This window comes from Emydura macquarii, unplaced genomic scaffold (assembly GCF_026122565.2).
Source record: "Emydura macquarii macquarii isolate MOO-44397 ecotype Brisbane River unplaced genomic scaffold, CSIRO-AGI_Emac_v2 contig_2948, whole genome shotgun sequence".
In the NCBI taxonomy this organism is placed as follows: Eukaryota; Metazoa; Chordata; order Testudines; family Chelidae; genus Emydura; species Emydura macquarii.
Window position 1 is genome coordinate 1,428,419 of NW_027133085.1, and position 17,167 is coordinate 1,445,585.

A 17,167-nucleotide genomic window follows, 5' to 3' on the forward strand; every position below is an offset into this window, starting at 1 on the left:
CGTTATGCTGTGAATGTACATGGCCCTTCAGACCCGGCATCTAGTAAGAGCTGAATCTGGTCATAGCTTGCAGTCTGTAACCCCCCCATCCTGCAAACACACCTGCTCAGCTTTGTGTAGATGAGTAGTCTCCTTGACTTCAATGAGCAGTTCTGTCCCACCCACTCCAAGTGCCTACAGGAGAAGCTGCTTTTGAGAGGAGGGACCAGAAGCCTGTTGCAAGTAGCCACCATCTTTTCCCCACGTGTATCTACTGGGTTTTGGAAATTGCTCCTGTCCCACCAGCCAGGCTCAGGCGCAGTAAATAACAATTACAAGCAAAGCGGCCAGCAATCAGCAACAATGCCTGTGGGCAGTGGGCTTCCCTCCTCATCCTTCCCCAGGCCCGCCTGACGGAGGAGGATAGCAAAGTGACAGCGGGGAATTAGCCCGGCCCTGGGGATTTAGCTCACAATTCCCCTTCCCTCCCCCTTGTCACCGCACGCGCTCTCGGCCAGCCCTGCTGTGCGCGCGGTGCCCAGCGCCCTGCGGCGGGGGTGGGACGGGACAGGGGAGACGCTGCTCCCCGTCAGCTTGGCCTCAGTGAGAAGGATGCTGCTTCTGCCCCTCACCGTGGCCTCACTGGGGAAGGCCATCGCTCTCGGGGAGGATGGAGGTGCTGCCTGGGGAAGGAGCGGTGACTGTGGGCGGGGACACTAGGGTCCCCGGGGCCAGCCTCAGCCTAGGACCAAGCCCCCTCGCCTCCCCTCTGGGTGCCGGGGGGGGGCTGCCATCACGTGTGTGCTTCCTCCCCTCCTCCCTCCGCAGCAGCAGCCGCCTCAGCCCGCTCCCTTTGTTGTAGCCGGAGCGCTGGCAGCGCTGGTGGGCGCCGCGCACAAAGGAGCGAGCAGCGAGCGAGCGAGCGAGCGGCCGGCTGGCGAGGGAGCGGCAGCCGCTGCCCAGGGCTCGGGGACGCTCCGGGGGAGCGGCGCGGAAGCCGGAGGGGCGGCGGGGGCCGGCGGCGCCGGGTCTCTGGCGGTGCCGGCGGGGATGCTGAGGGCTGGCTCCGGCCCGGCGGAGAAGGGACGGTCCCTGCAGGGCAGCGCTGCCGGCTGCGGTTGATGCTCTGGGCCTGCCGCTCCCAGCCGCCGCCGCCGCCACCATCCCGCTGCTGCTGCTGGTGCTGCTCCGCGTCCGCCCCCCCAGCCATGGTGGCGGAGAGCCCGGCCGCCGCCCGGCCGCTGCCGCGGGCGGGACCCCCCCGGGCTTTGTGCTACAGCTCGGTGATCCTGGCGTTCGCCCTCGCCGCCCTGCCCCCCGGCCGGGCGTCCAACCTGCTGCCCGGCGGCGAGTGCCACGGCGGCGGCAAGGGGAAAGGCACCAACTGCTCAGGTAATGCCTGTGCACACGCACGTGCGGCGGGGTGGGTGGGTGGGTGTGTGCCGAGCCTGTGCCTGTGCCTGTGCCTGGTGCGGGCCTGCCGGGGCCCGTCGGGCTGAGGCGACGGCGCCGAGTCGGGGCGGGAGCGGGGCTGCAGGCGGCGAGTCCCTCGCTCCCGTTGCCCTACGTGGTGGTGCGAACAAAGGAGCCGGGCTCCGGCTCCGGCTGTCCCAGCTTGGGTCCCAAACGCGCTTTGCTCCTAAGGTGAAAAGGAGATTTGCGAAGGAGGAGAAATTTTCCTCCCCGGGGGACCCACTAGGGCTAGGAAAGGAGCGCGCTGATGTGCGGACCTTCTGATTGTTCTCTGGCTCCCGCTTGTGAGTAAGGGATCGGCAGGTGCATATCGAGCGCACTGGAGAACTAAACCGCACCCCAGCCCCATTTTACCCTCACATCTTTTATTCCACTTCCTCTGTCCTGTTTAAGAAAAGGGGGAGAAGGAGGGCAAATCCCAGAGGCGCCCACGTGACTGTAACCCATTAAAACAGTCGCCCTTAAATGAATATTCTTACATCTGCTTCTCTTTGTTTATAAATCCAGTCCAAATGCTGAGCCTCTCTCCCTTTCACCTGGTTGCTATGTGGATTCTTTGTTGCTCCGATGTTTGTTGTGAGGGCTCCACTGTATCTACAGATAACATTTGCAGTAATATTGTTCTTATATTAGAACCATGGCAGCTGAATGCTTTGTGACATCTGCCCATGCTAAGCATGTACATGCACTATCATTTTAATGTTTCTCATAAATCTTGTATCAATTTAGATGGATTTATGAGTATAAAGGATCCATATTTTGGTAATTCTTGAGGGGCATTGAACAATGGAACGTTTTTTAAAGTAGAAGAAAGTGACAATGTAGCAATATCAATGTTATAATTGGCTATGAATTCTTTAAAATGTTTGTTTTCCTCAATATTTTGATAAATGATTTTAGTTTTTCCTTCTTAAAATCTGCTATGTGTATTGAACCTCTTTTAAAATCTCAGATTAATTACACTAGCGTGATCACTAGTAGAAGTGTTGCAAAGTGGTTGTCCAAGGTGATGAACATTTCCTGTGAGGTCCTGAGTGCCCTTTACTCCCGTTTGTTTTTGATGAGAGTTGAAGACAATTTGTACTTTGGAGGTAGCTATCAGCACTTTTTAGGATGGGATTGTTAGCAGTATAACAGCTTTGAAGTAATGAGTGAATATTTCAGCAACATTTTCCCTTTCAGTGTATAACATTTAAATTTTTTAATGTTGGATAATGCTGCTAATGTTGGCTATCAAATTTGCAAACTAGCAAACGATGTCAAAATAATTTTGCAATATAAGTCTCATCACTGCTTATTTGTTCTTAATTTTTAGCTAGTCTTGACATCTAATATGTTGTTGTGTTGTACCAGAGTACTACTCTTCTGTTCTTGCTTGACTTTTTTATTCTATTTGCATGAATGTAATGGTTATTTTTAAAGAAAGGTTAATAGGTTTCTGTGTCACTGGCATTAATGGCTTACCCAACAGAGACATGTAGATCATTAGACCACAACATATGCATAAATCAAGAAGATTAACTATGTATGCATAGTGAAATATTTGAGAAAGTTGTTAATGCAATGTGGGAAACATGGAAATTATTATTCTATATAAACGATCCTCCAAGTAGCATTTTTAAAATCAGAAGCCGAGAGAAAACTGCTATCTCCGAGCTATTCAGAATGATACAATTCTAGTTAAAACAGGCAGAGGCAATTCTAATACTATAGAAGTATGCATGGCATGCATTGCTTTTTAGCATAACTTTAAAAACATGGAAGAATTGTTTTTGTTTAAAATATCTATTAAATCTTTCTGTGTTAACCATATTGTGAGGAACTATGGGAGTTTTAAGCCATTGTGTCTCAGTTACCATCATTAATTTTATAAAAACTACTATTGACACAAACTCACTGGACAAATCTTCTTACCTACATCTTTCTTACTTTTAGTGGATGAGCTTCTCCTAGCATAGGATGAGCTTACTGCATATTTACACATAGTGGTACAGATCCCGATCTGGCATAAATTGACATAGCTCCATTCACAGTGGAGATTCATTATATATACTATATTGTACCACTTTATTAACCAAAAGTTAAGGTAAAATATTGATAACTCTTCAAACGTACAGAACTTTATAGATTGCTTTTGCATCTATCTATATTTGGAAGAAACAGGAAGGATAGCTCTTGTATTATTATTTCTTTCAACCTAGTGCTGACATTGGCCCTTATCTGCTGCTCTGGAGCAGCTTCTTAAATTTCTTAACCAGCTTCTACTATTGTAGCATCTTATCACCAGCACATAAAAGCATCTTCCTGTGAAATCATTTCCAGTCCTACTGTATATCTTAAATTAACTATTGTGAAGTGCTGAACTCCCCTTCCTCTGCCTCTCCCTTTCCCCTTGAGTATTCTGCTCAAGAAACTGTACATAATATATGCCTATGATGCAAAAGCTCATTAAAAGAATGCAGGGTTGCAAAGTAAAGCACACAAAAGTTAGGAAATATTTCACAAACTACCTTAATTTTGACCTTATTTCTTGTTAATTCTAAATCCTTAATATTTGCTTTCTGTATATGCATTACAGTACAGTCTTTAGTTATGTGGTAACATAATCACTGGCTCTGAGAGGGATATGTAGTCGTCCGGTGATTTGAATGGGAGACTGAGTGTAATGTTTTTTGTTTTTAAATGATGACTTTCATTTACTGAGTGTTCAGGTGTGCAAAAGTAGCCTCATTTTGCAGCTGGAATAGCCAAACACATAAATTTGCCATATTCTTTTTGAGAGTCAGTGTGGGTAAGAAAATGGTATTTGGGACTGCTATATTAGAGACTTGATTTTATTCCTAACTCTGTCTGCAGTGATCTTGTGCAACATCTCTGGTCCCCTATCTGTAAAATGGGGAAAATGATACTTGCCTCCTTCCTCTGTTATATAGTCTGAGAGCTTATCTGTAATAATGGTTGGAAAGTGCAGAGAATTATTAAGCCTAGTCAGAGGAAGAAGAATGTCTAGAATTGAGAGCTTACTGGCTCCCAACTTATTGGTGCTTCCCCTAGGTCAAAGGCTCTTTTGATGCACAAATCAGCATCACCATCATGATAAAAATGATTCAAGAGGTTCACTGGTACCTAGGAGTACCTGCAGCAGGGCAAGAGTTCACATTTGGAAGTAGAATGATTAACTGTTGTACAAACTCTACCATACGTGTGCAAATGGTGATTTTTCTGTGGTTTATCAGTCAAATCTCTGGTAAATTTTCACAGCGACAGCGAGAGACTTCTCTCTCTGTCTGCTCTGACAGCATTCAATTTCCTAATCCAAATCCCTGGGTCACTAGTGCTGCTTTTTAAAAAAAAAGTTGCAAAACTGTTGACAAAATAGCCTTTTACTAATTAACTAAGTTCTTGGGAACAACTTCTTTACATAAAAATAACCTAAGGCAGGCATGGACAATTCCAGTCCAAAGGTTGTAGTCTGACAAAATTATAAGCAACTGAAAGCAGAGAATTTGAATGCAAAGTGTTAAACAAGTTTAACAATAGGTATTGCTACGTGCACTACCTGAGATAGCTAGCTCTCATCAAGCCAGTACCTGGGAATTTAATCAAAAGTGACACATTTCTGCCAGTAAGCCGTTTGCTTTGTTGCTCCTTTACAGTAATATTTACTATACTTATGTATATGGGACCTTATTCTGGCTTTATGTAACCATGCATGCTAATTTTTTATTAGACCAAGTATCTCCCATGTGGCTCAGAGGGCACATACTCTACTTTGACTTTCTGATATGTAAAATGGGTGGTATTATAACGTCATGTAGGTTATTGGTGACTGTCCTTAATTTTTCCTTGGTCTTATTCAATTTCTCGTTTACAGAACTCCCTTTCTGTTAAATGTAGGGGAGCATGAATATTTACATGATGATAACTTTACCGAATAGAATAGTTCCAGAAGTGTAAAGTAGCTAGGAACCATGACTGGTGGTAGGGATTCAGTCATGTGAAATGTAGGCGGGTTAGGCTTTTGGTGCCCTGTTGTCAGGCCTAGGAATATAGGTTCTCATGAAGCATGTAGATATATTTTCACCACTCCTCTTTCTAAAAAACAAAATCTGTATTTGAGTGATCATTAAATATTTATATAGCTCCATAACTTTGTATGATGCTTTAGAGAGATTAAAGACAATAGTTTCTGCTCTGAAGACTTCACAATCTAAATTAGACAAACATAGAACATACTTGCAGTAGAAGTCAGTAGCAGCTGAAGACAATGTGAAAAAGGTGTGTTTTGAGGAATGATTTGTGTGGGATTTGATTGAGTGTGATTGGCACACAGGAAGATTAATGTCATTCCAGGTGCAGGAAACAGTGAGAGAAAAGACAAGAAAGTGAGAGTGTAAACAGAGGACAATAGAAAGAATAAAGCACAAAAAATAGGAAGGGCATAGAAAGTGAGTGGGAAGCAATGAGAAACCAGAGTTTAAATGTGGACGGGAGCAGAGGTGTACAGAACCTTAAAAGTGATGCTGAAAAGTTTGAACGTTATCTGGAAAGAGATATGGAGCCAGTGAGGAGACTTGAGTGTGGATGATGTGGTCAGAGCAGCAGGAGCAGAAAATTACTTTAGTTGTTGAATATCGGATACATTGAGGAGAGGTGAGGGTAAAAGTGGTTGTTGTTTCTAACACTTCGGTTCTGTGATGTTATCGGTGATGAAGGGCGGTCTTCATGAGATACTCTGTTAAGATGAGATTCATACTATGAAGAAACAAGGAGAGTCCTGTAGCACCTTAAAGACTAACACATTTCTGTGGGCATAAGCTTTCACGGGCTGCAACCCACTTCGTCAGATGCAGAGACTTTGGAACTTTACGCTATGAAGAGTTGACTCAAACTTTTCATAAGGTGGATCCTATCTTAACAGAGTGAGTGTCCCGTGAACCTTTCACCTCTCGCTCATGATCACACAACATCCGTTTGTCAGGATATCCAGTACATATAACATGTTGCATTATATATACACACATTAAATACCTTTATATAATGTATATGAAGGTTGTCCTTAGTTTGACATTACCTGCTTTCCACCCTTTGTATGCCTATCTTTGGGGTATGAGAAAAAATCCTGGACCATTGTGATTGACCACTGTATCCAACTCCCTTATCCGTCATCTCTCACCTTCTTAGACTGTAAGCTCCTTGAGTCATGGACTATCTTTTACTATGAGTTTATACTGCACCTAGCACCACGACCCCAAATCTTGGCTGGAGCCTTTGGGTGCTATTATAATAAATAACAAATACTGTTAATCACTATAGCAATTGTTCACATGGAAAATAGTAGGAAAGTGTTTTTAATGTATTTTTAATTCTGTACTGAGATGAATGTTTTTGTCTTCTTGAAAAGCTAAGTACACTCTCTCCTTTTGTTTTTTCCCCTTTCATCTATTTTGTTCTTTTCTCACCTCTTCTTCTCTGCCACCTGCACCTTCTCTTTTGTGCTCCTCTTCACATTCTTTGCGTGGTCTCTTCTCCACTAAATTTCTCTTTTGAAAAGATGGCTTATTTGCAGCTTATGGATCCTTTTCCTTTTAGCAGCTCCTGCTGGTTGTATCCCCCATTTGTTATATTCCTCCTCTGATGTAGCAGCAGTCCATAATGAAGGCAACCAGGCTATCGGTGATCCCTAGGGTCAAGAATGATCTCTTTCACAGATTGTATTTTATATAGGTCCTGTGGTGACTGAGGGCCCGATCTTTGAGCCGCAGACTCACTGGCAGACATTGCAGGTGGTGTTGGAAGGCAGGGTAGGGCCACAATTGCTGCATGACAGTTGTCTATCCTTTCTTTTCTGTTGTTTTTCTGCAACCAGGGCAAGGTGATTTTCCTCAAAATGACCATTCCTTCTCTGACAGGTATTCATCAGTTAGCCTTGTTTTGGACTACAGTCTCCCAGTGTGTGGTGTTGGTATGACATCTCTTGATGTTTATCTTGAGGGTGTGTTTGAAGTGTTTCTTTTGGCCTCCCTGTTTCCTTTCTTCTTTGGAGAATTGGGCATACAGCAGTTGTTTTGGAAAGTGTGCATCAGACATGTGCACGCTGTGTCCGCTCCACCTCAGTTGGTGCCGGATAGTCAGGGCCTCAACACTAAAGATGTTGGCCTCCATGAGGACACTACCATTAGTGTGACAATTCTCCCACTTTATGTTGAGGATCTTCTGGAGAAGGTGCTGGCATTCCAGGTTTTTCAGGTGTTTTCTGTAGGGTCACCCAAGTCACAGCCATAGAGGAGAGTTGGAATTACCACCACTTTATAAACTAAAAATCTAGTAAAAAGAACGAGAGTCCTGTAGCACTTTAAAGACTAACAAATTTCTGCAGGCTTAAGCTTTCGTGGGCTGCAACCCACTTTGTCAGATGCAGTGGGTTGCAGCCCACGAAAGCTTATGCCTGCAGAAATGTTTTAGTCTTTAAAGTGCTACAGGACTCTCGTTGTTTTTGGTGTATACAGACCAACACGGCTACCCCTCTAAAACTCTAGTTTGTGTTCTCATGTCGTGGTTATTGAACACCTGCTGAGACAGTATGCCAAAGGCAAGGCTGGCATAGAGGATTCTGTGATGAATCTCGACGTCTGTGTTTGCCCTTTGTGAGAGATGGCTGCCAAGGTAGACAAAATGTTCTACATTTTCCAGTTCCTCTCTGTCAATATAGATCTTCTTTGCTGGGTCTGATGATTGACCTGGGAACAGGCTGGTGGAGAACTTTTGTTTTGCTGATGTTCAGGGTTAGCCCTAGGCTTTGGTAAGCTTCTGAAAAGCAGTTAAGGGCTGTTTGTAGATCCTCCTTTGAGTGTGCAACTACAGCACAATCATCTATGTACTGAAGTGTGGTTATTGTTGCTGATGTTACTTTAGTTCTGGCATGGAGGTGAGAGAATTTGAAGAGGTTGCCGTCAATTTGATATTGCATGAAAATGCCATGTAGCAGGTGTCTTGGATTAGCATTTTCATAGCTGCTAGGAAAATGGAGAAGAGAGTGGGTGCAGGGCCCCCACATGGGGGGGGGAGGAGGGTACACTTTACCGGGTCCTGGAGGCCCTGGAGGGCCAGGCCCAGGCTGCAACCCCCATGGGTATGTGTGTGGGAGGGGGCCTGTGTTACAAGTTTGTACGAGGCCCAAAAAATTATGCTTGGGCCCTGAGTGGGTGCTAGTATACAATCTTGCTTTATGCCAGTTCGGATGAGAAAGGGCTCAGAGATAGAGCTACTGCACAGAATGGAGGAAGTCTTCAGTTATGGAGGGGTCTTAGAATAGTGATAAATTTGCTTGGACAACCAAACTTTGATATGATTTTCCACAGAGCCTCATGATTGACAGAGTCGAAGGCTTTGGTCAGATCAGTGAAGGCCATATACAGCTCCTGGTGGTGGTCTTGATATTTTTACTGGATCTGCCTGGATTTGCCATCCCTATGATGAGGTTTTGGAGCAGTTCCACAGTTCAGAGCAGTGATGCCCATGATATCAGTGATTGGAAAATGGTTTTTGGATCAATCTCCTATTTTCAGTTTCTCATAACTTTCTGTAAACTTTTATCTTTTGAGCTGAAGTTTTCTAGGAACACCTTTGTCTTTGGAGAAAGTTTTTACAAAAACAGTCTAACTGTTTTTGAGTACAAGGAAAATTGAAAAAGAATTGCTTTTCCCATTATAAGGCTGCTTATGATTGTGCTGAATCCCTTTGGTCAGTCCTTGCAGATTTTGTGAGGTAAGAAAGGGTTAGGGAAGACTGTTCTACACTTTGCAGGTGTGAGTCCCTCTTTATAGAAAAGTCATGTAAAGTTCACTAAAGCTCTCTATAAATTACTCTAAATAAATGCATTAAATTATATAAATAGTATTATATTATGTAAGAAAATTATGTCTGCTACTGAAAATAATCCTGTATAATTGAATATTCCTACTATAAAAATCTGTACTTTGGTTTAAAAATTCTAATAGGGAATAAATTATAAAAGTATAACTTATATTAATTCTATAGAACTTTTCTATAAGGGCTGGTGTGATGCCCCTGAGGGACTCTGCAGCACTGATGTTCACAGGAGAGAGTACTCTGTCTTAGGGAACTTCTTCAGGTACATAGGACAGGGCATTTTGGTGGTGCTTTGTAAAATAGTTCAGACCATGGCATTTATGTATGCTGTTCTTTGCAATTTGGTAGAGCTTTGAGTTTGTGGATAATGCAGCTCTTTTATAAAAGTATTTTCTATCTTTGCAACCTCTTTTCTTTCAGAAAAATGTAAGAAACTCCATTCAAAAATGGAGGCTAAGAGAATTTTAAGGTCTCACATTTAAGCAGTTATAATTCAGGAAATGACAAAATGCAGAACAATAACTCTACATGTTTGTGCCTATACATTTATTATAAAGTAGTCTTCAATTCTAATTTAATTCTTATTAGGCTTCACAGGGGTGTAAGTGAGAGCAGAATATTTCACTCTATATTATTATTACCTAGGTACCTATATGATCTATTGCAGATTTAAATTTTTTAACTGTTCTATGTTTCAGATGTACTATTTATTTATTGTATAAAGAGAAATAGCAGATCAGTACCTCCGCCAAAAGGACAGGATTGGGTAAACATCTTTGTCTGCTGAAGTGGGGATCAGGATATCAGTGGCACCTTTTGAGCAGCTGGAATAGTAGCAGGAATTCTTGCTGACTGAGCTATATCCCAGATCCTCCTGGCTAGAGAATGCTAGCACCAGCAGTAGCACTTCAGGGTGCTGAAACGTTTTCCCATGTATTGTTTAAAAGCTGAAATCTTGCATTTTGGCAGGGGGTTAGACTAGATGACCCTTGTGGTCCCTTCTAACTCTATGATTCTATGATTGTTGTCATTTGTTGTTTTTACTCCCTTTAAGATATCAAGTTAATAGGGCATTGATACCACCATTCTGTTATGTAAAGTTTTTATGAAGATGAGTCCTTTTCTCCAATGTGATGCTGAGAAGAATCAGTGTTGTGCTATTATTTACAGGATTTATTTTAAAATAATTTAAATGGGTTTTTTTTCAGTTAACTGATAAGTACGGAAAAGTCATACTCTTAGTAGTCTCTATAGCCTGTTAGAACAACAGTTCTATAGTTCTTAAAGTTGGTAGTTTAATGCAATAGGAAACTGGTTTTCACACAGAATATGTCTACACTGCAGTGTAAGCCCATGGTTAGTGGTACTTGAGTCAGCTGACCTGTGTTAAGGAACCCAGGGCTTGAGCATCTTGTTTGTTTTTAAACCCTATGGTAAGACTTTTCTAACCTGTGTTTGAACCTGGGGCTCTAGTGTCCACACTGCAGCGTGCAGACCCAAGTCAAACCAACCATATCCCAGAGTTCCTACTGTCAGCCTAAAATGTGACCACTCCAGCCCTAGGACCATGATGCACTGTGGGAAATCTTTACTGTCCACCCTGCATATTACGGGAGGTTTGAACAGCCCACCAACACAGCCTGAAGTTAGAGGTGCGCCATTTCCCCCTGAACGGACCTATGGCAGCAACGGGATGCTAGATCTGTATCCTCTGCCAGAAACTGCAGCTACCACTGCGGGAGCTGGTTGTGCCCAAGTAGCAAAAGTAAGGGATGCTTTGAGTTCTCACATTATGCACTTGCATAGCTGAATGGAAGAAGAGGAATAGTACTTGTATGAATGTGCTTGTGGGGAAAAATAGTTCATAACAAATTTTTTTTTTTGGGGCGGGGGCTCTGCTTGGGAAGTGTGTGGGCTTGATTGCCATGCAAGGTAAGTCTGAATGACATGATGAATAATGGATATGGGGGTGCTGGGGAGCGCAACATTGGTTTACAGATGGTATTTATTGAAATGTGAATGACTGTACCTAGCTAAATAGAGGAATACTGTTTGCTTACTAATGCTTAATTGCTCTGGAACATGTTTTTAGCTTTATTATTTCAAATTATGATTGTTTGATATGATGCAGTGATAGTAATAAACTTTTTTGAAAACATAACACATTTTATGTAAACATGTCTTAAAATAGTACAACATTCACAGTGATGGGCAAGCTATCTGCCTTTACAAAACCACCCAAACAAAAAGAGGGTGAGAAATAATGAATACCTGACAAAATCCCCCTACTGCTACATGTCCACTGTCCCCACATTCTCCTTTCCCTTCTTTTCACATTTTTTCCTCACTTGGGGGCTGGGGAGAAGGGTGGAGGTTTCCACTGGAGAGGGTTTGAAGAAGGAAGGGTGCATGGGGTTTTGTTACCGGGCTTAGCCACTCATGAGTCCTGAATGCATGTGCTGCCCCGACATGGAATTGTCCAACCTACTGCTGGATTGAGGGTATGTTGCAGGGGGATCATGCCGTGGTGTGAGGCTCTTGCAGCCATTATGGACAGGCGTTGCTGAAACAGTTCTCTCTGTTGACCTCTGTCCTCCTCCCTTAGCCACAGTTCCTTTTCCAGAAACTTATTTGCAAGTGCCTGCTCCCTCACGGAAACCCTGTCCTCTAGCTGGGAAGCAAGCCTCTGCCTTTCCTCCTGCCTGTTAGCATGCCATCGTTCCAGTCTTTCATCCCTCTGCTTCTGGTACTGGACCTGCTGGTCTGCCCTCTCGAGAACATTACCATAACTTCGTCACAGAAATGCTTCCTTTTGGAATTCTCTGTGATGTGCTCACATGACCATGAAGCAGTTCGCTTTGCAAAAGGCTTGTTTGGTTCAACCTCCGTTGCAAATCCAGGGGGCTCTCCAATAGTGCACTTGCAGATTGGGTTAAGACAAGAATGGGTTAACGCTGATCCGAGTTGCTGCCTTACACAAAGGAAGGGTGTCTTCTGTTTTCAGTAGAGTGGACTGGACCTCATTGGGACAGAAAGACTAAGAAAGTTGTCCCATTGAATCGTGTAATACAGTTCAATACAATAGTCTGGGAGACTACTTGGACATGAGTTAAGCAGGGTTGTGTCTACACTGCAGAGCAATAGTGCTTGAACCCTGGTCCTGGCTTGACTCATGTTTGGATGCTGCAGGGTGCTGGGGCCCTGGCTCTGAGCCCTGGATTAGCACAATTGAAATGTGGATGCAAGGCTTGAGCCCAAGCTTAAGCCTGCGTTACAGTGTAGACATACCCACAGACTCCTGGGCTCCTTCTGTTAGCCCAAGATGGTTCCTTAACTAGTCTCCACCAGACTGAGATCATTCTAGCAGCTTTGGTTTTTATATCCTACATAGGGTTCACATCATGCAGCACCCACACTTTTTACGATTAAGTTCATGCAGCCTTCTATTATGCAGGACTGAAGAAGAGAACAGAGGTATCTTGGCCAGTGTTCTCAATAGACAAAGAAAAAGAAAGAAGGTTAAAGAAACAATGATCATTGATACTCCTATGATAAAGGTAATTAGTCTTCTGCTGCTAGCGAAAAACCTAGAAGGATTGCAAAGCTAATAGAAAAATTTCCTGATCATATCTCAGAAATGGTACCTTCTCTTAACCATGGCTGTCAGTGGGGGAGGAATGCTTTTTAGGTCTTCCTTTCAAAATGCTTTACGTTGCTTTTCTACTGAGTTGATAATATATAAATAATTGCACTTCTTATTGCAGATTCGAAGCAGCAACCTTAAACTCTGGAGTAATATCACCTTAGCTACTAGACTATGTGTTCTGGTGCATCCAGGTTGACATTTTTTAGAACTTTCCTATGGTTGACCATTCAACAGTTAATTGAGTGGCCCTTAATTAACAAATCCTGTGAACACTGGGAGAACACTGCATATGATGGTGTTGTTAAGAGGTAACCCACCATGGAGCATACAAAACACGTGACCCAGGGAAGTTTTACAAAATGAAATGGTGCTCCCACTTCTCGGTTCACTGTATTGGCGAAAACCCCATCACAAAAATATGTGTTTCAGCACTGTGCAGTGATGAAGGCACAAGTAGGGGAGTTTGGTTGGCATTAATATAGCTTCCCGTGGACTGCTGCTCCAGATGCTTAGAGAGTGTCACGGATGTCATCATGAGAAATTGCCTGTGTATGTGAAGAGTGGAAAATTAAAGATAGGTCATTTTCAGTAGGTACTGAACTGATTGTTTAAAAACAAAACAAAAAACAAAACAAAACATCCAGCCCACACCACATAAAATGTGGAGATTTAGGCTAACTGGAGTTGTGAGTGCTTAGTATCTGTGCATGTCAGACCCAACATGGCTCAAATTGAGTCCCAAAAACAGAGACATCCAAAATTAGTGGAGGCTGTTGAAAATTTGGGCCTAACAGAATGTTTAGGATTTTGCTAATTAACATAGGTCCTGATTGTGTATCTCCTTCCCCAGTCCTTTGGGAGAGGCAGGGATGGTTGCGCTATACTGATTATTTCTTCCAGGACACAGGTTAGCTGCAGTGAATCTTTAGAAAGGATAAGACTAAGAGAGGACTCGATGGGTAGTGGTGAGCAGATGAGTTGGCAAAGATGGGTGCCTCCATATAGAGGGGTCGGTCCTCCTGTAGATTCTCTATCACAAAGTATTCTGAAAACGCTGTAAGACAAACCTTATGGAGTTTCCATTTTCTTATTGAACTTTTTCCAAATAGGGGCTTTTGGGGTGGGAGGGGGGGAGGGAATGAAATCAAAATAGCAAGTTACTTTTATAAAATACTTTTTCCTATTTTTGCACATGAAACACCAATCTTCTTGTGAAAATAGCTTCCTTGATTGGGTGAATTCTGTGTTTAATGTGCACTTCTGTCCTAGGTATGTTAGTCCATTTAAAAATTATTTCTGAGCTGAAATGATGACATTTTTTCACCTCAGAAATTAATTGTTATGATGGTTATGGAAGAGGAAGGATGAAAGTTTCTGGCGAGAAAACTGATTTAAAAGCAGGACACAGTGCAGCTGTCGTACATCTTTTATCAAAATAAGGGAAGGTTCATAATGCAGGACCTCAAAGTACAGTGTTAAGACCTCTGTTCAGAATACAGAAAAGTGATCTAGATGAGAACATTGAAAACACAACCTCCAAAGTTTGCAGGTGATATTGATGATGCCAGCTGAGCAAACAAAGAGGAACAGTGCAACCAGATCCAGAGTTTGTGTTTTAGATGATTTATCTAGCAGATGGCAAATGCAGTTCAATATAAAAAAATCAGTCTGGGAGCAAGGAATCAATCCTCCAGTATACTGATTAAGAAGGGGATTTGAGTGTTACAGTGGAAAAATTAAGCTGGCAATCCACTGCGCAGCATTAAAAAATAAAACAATAAGATACTATGTAATAATAGAAGTCTGCTAATACAAAATAAAATATATTATTGCTTTGTTAGCGACTTGATTAAACCCTGTCTGGAGCAGTGCATTACATGCAAAAAACTAAAGTTATTCAACATGAAGGTTAAGAATTGAGGCATCCAGGAGTCTGAAAATGAAGATTTAATGTTAAAAGCTGAAACTTAACTCTGCTCTCCTGTTTTTTCTGCCTGAATATAAGGTCTCTGTATCATAATAAATTGTCAGTTAATAGAATATATAATGCAAACTGAAATTTCCTATACAACATAAAGTCACAGTACAGTAAATACAAGTTTCTTTTTTAGCATGATTTTAAAGGCCAGTCCTTCAAGGAGCTCAGTGTGGGCTCAGGGGTTTACCTGAGTGTGGTCCAAGTTTTAAGACCTGCAACTCAAGCCAATTTTGAAGAAAATCAACTCAGCAGTTTTAAAGTCACGAATGTTTCAAGTGAAGCTTTTCATTAGTTTGTTTAGATGAACTGAACTCTAGAGTGGTTTAAAATATCCGGGTGCTTTGAATTGGACCTTCTGAAAACATAGGCCTGAATCACTTTTTCCAAAGCTACTTAGCAAGTCAGATAGTGTTGGAATGTAGGGGGTCTTGGTACCCAGACCTCTGAGTTAAGTCACAATACTTATCTAACCATTTCTAAAATTTTGTGTCCATGATACTAACTTGTGGATGTCAAGATGAGATTGAGCCAGAGAGATGCTTTCACAGGATCTAGGGTAATTTTATTTGAAAAATCTTTGCTGCTTTTGTCAAAATATTTTGACTGTAGGTTTTCTTCACATTTGTTTTGCAGAATAGATGTCATAAATACAGTGGAGAGAGGTAATGAGAGATGGATCTTAGGTCAGTGCAATAGTTCTCATTCCATAGATTGTCATTGAAAATTAGATGGTCTGGAAGGGACTTGGGACAAACAATTCCTCCCCCACCAAAGAGCCACAGTCACCTGTCAGATGTCATCAGCACACAAAAAAACTTATTCTTGAAAGCATGCAGGGAGCTGAGAACCTTAAGTCCTCTTCACTGCCCTTTGGTAAACACACACAAAAAAGTCTGTAATTGTTGACTCTTGCCATCACTCTTTTTTTTTTTTTTTTTAAACTAAGTGAGGGTTAGTCATGGGTACAATGAGACTTTAAAGGGACACTGTCAACTTGAGTCCCTTTAAAAATGAATTAAAAGTTGTTTAAGGAACGGCACTTACCTCCAAGTTCCTCAGACAATTTTTGTGGTTTGCAGAGTCACATTTTCTTATTTTTTTAATGACTCCTTTCATCTGTTGCCAGGTGATTCACAAACACAGGAGAAACTGAGTGACTGCATGAACAGAAGAATGAAACTGACTGAATTTGAAACCAGTGGAAGGGGAGCTGTGGGTACTCACTGCCCCTGAAAATCAGGCCCAAAATATTGTCAAATGTACAAAGTAGACAAAATGGGGGGAAAATGTTTACGCATTCCTTATAACAACAGTATCTGCCAGTCCAAGTACTTATGACCCCCCCTCCCCAGTGTAGTATCTGAGCACCTCACAATGCTCCTGTGAACTAGGGAAGTATCCATAATTCACCGTTGTGGAATCTGAGGTATAGAGAGATTTAGTGGCTTGCCCACAGTTATGTAGAAAGCCTTTAGTTGAGGTGGGAATTGAATCCAAGTTTCCTGCCTGCTAGTAAAGTGTCCTAGCCACAGCGCCTTTCTTGTCCTTAGATTTGCTATCAGGTATGGTTCTAGTGCCTAAATTCTGCCTTGATTTATACCTGTGTGCGTTATACCCATTGTACCAAATCCAACTTTGGTGTAAATGGGTGCAATTCCTCTTCAGTCAATGAATGGATATTTGTTTGTATTAGGGCTGAATCTGGCCTATTTCATTGAAGTTCCACAGGCATAACTGAAGGCAGAATTTAGCCATATGTATATTGCAATATTACACTGAACTTTTCAGCGTTTCATGCTGAAAAAACACAATTCTGTTAAAAGATATCCAGTCTAATTTGTGGCCTGGGGCCACTTGTGTCACTCATGGCTCTAAATTGTGGCCCTTTCGAGCAGCTGTGTTTAAGTAGAAAATATTTACTTAACTGTGAATTGCAAATATATTCCTTGAGTTATACTGTGTGATTTTTGTTTTATCTGAAGTATTTCGATCAGTCCTGTCACAACTACTTTCCATTGCTTCCGCTGCAGCCCACAGGAGCCACAATGTCAGCCAGAAGTTCTCTGAACAGCTGTTGTCCATTCTCTACCCTATCTGCTCAACAGCTCCCCCACTGACCACTTGCTGCATTGCAGGGGAGGGAGGAGAGTAGCTCCTTTTTATCTCCTCCTAATCCATGGTTGTGAATAGGCCTCAACTACTCTAACTGAATGGACTTT

The 17,167-nt window shown here is 42.6% G+C and overlaps 1 protein-coding gene across 1 annotated transcript in view; it reads left to right on the forward strand.

Annotated features, from left to right (window-relative positions):
- The first annotated feature begins 656 nt into the window (after positions 1-656).
- TMEFF1 (transmembrane protein with EGF like and two follistatin like domains 1) overlaps positions 657-17,167 on the forward strand; it is a 203,637-nt gene continuing 187,126 nt past the window's right edge. The window contains exon 1 of the mRNA XM_067569816.1: positions 657-1,371. Within this exon, the coding sequence (XP_067425917.1) occupies positions 1,101-1,371 (271 nt within the window). The 5' untranslated portion in view covers positions 657-1,100. The remainder of the gene's footprint in view (positions 1,372-17,167) is intronic.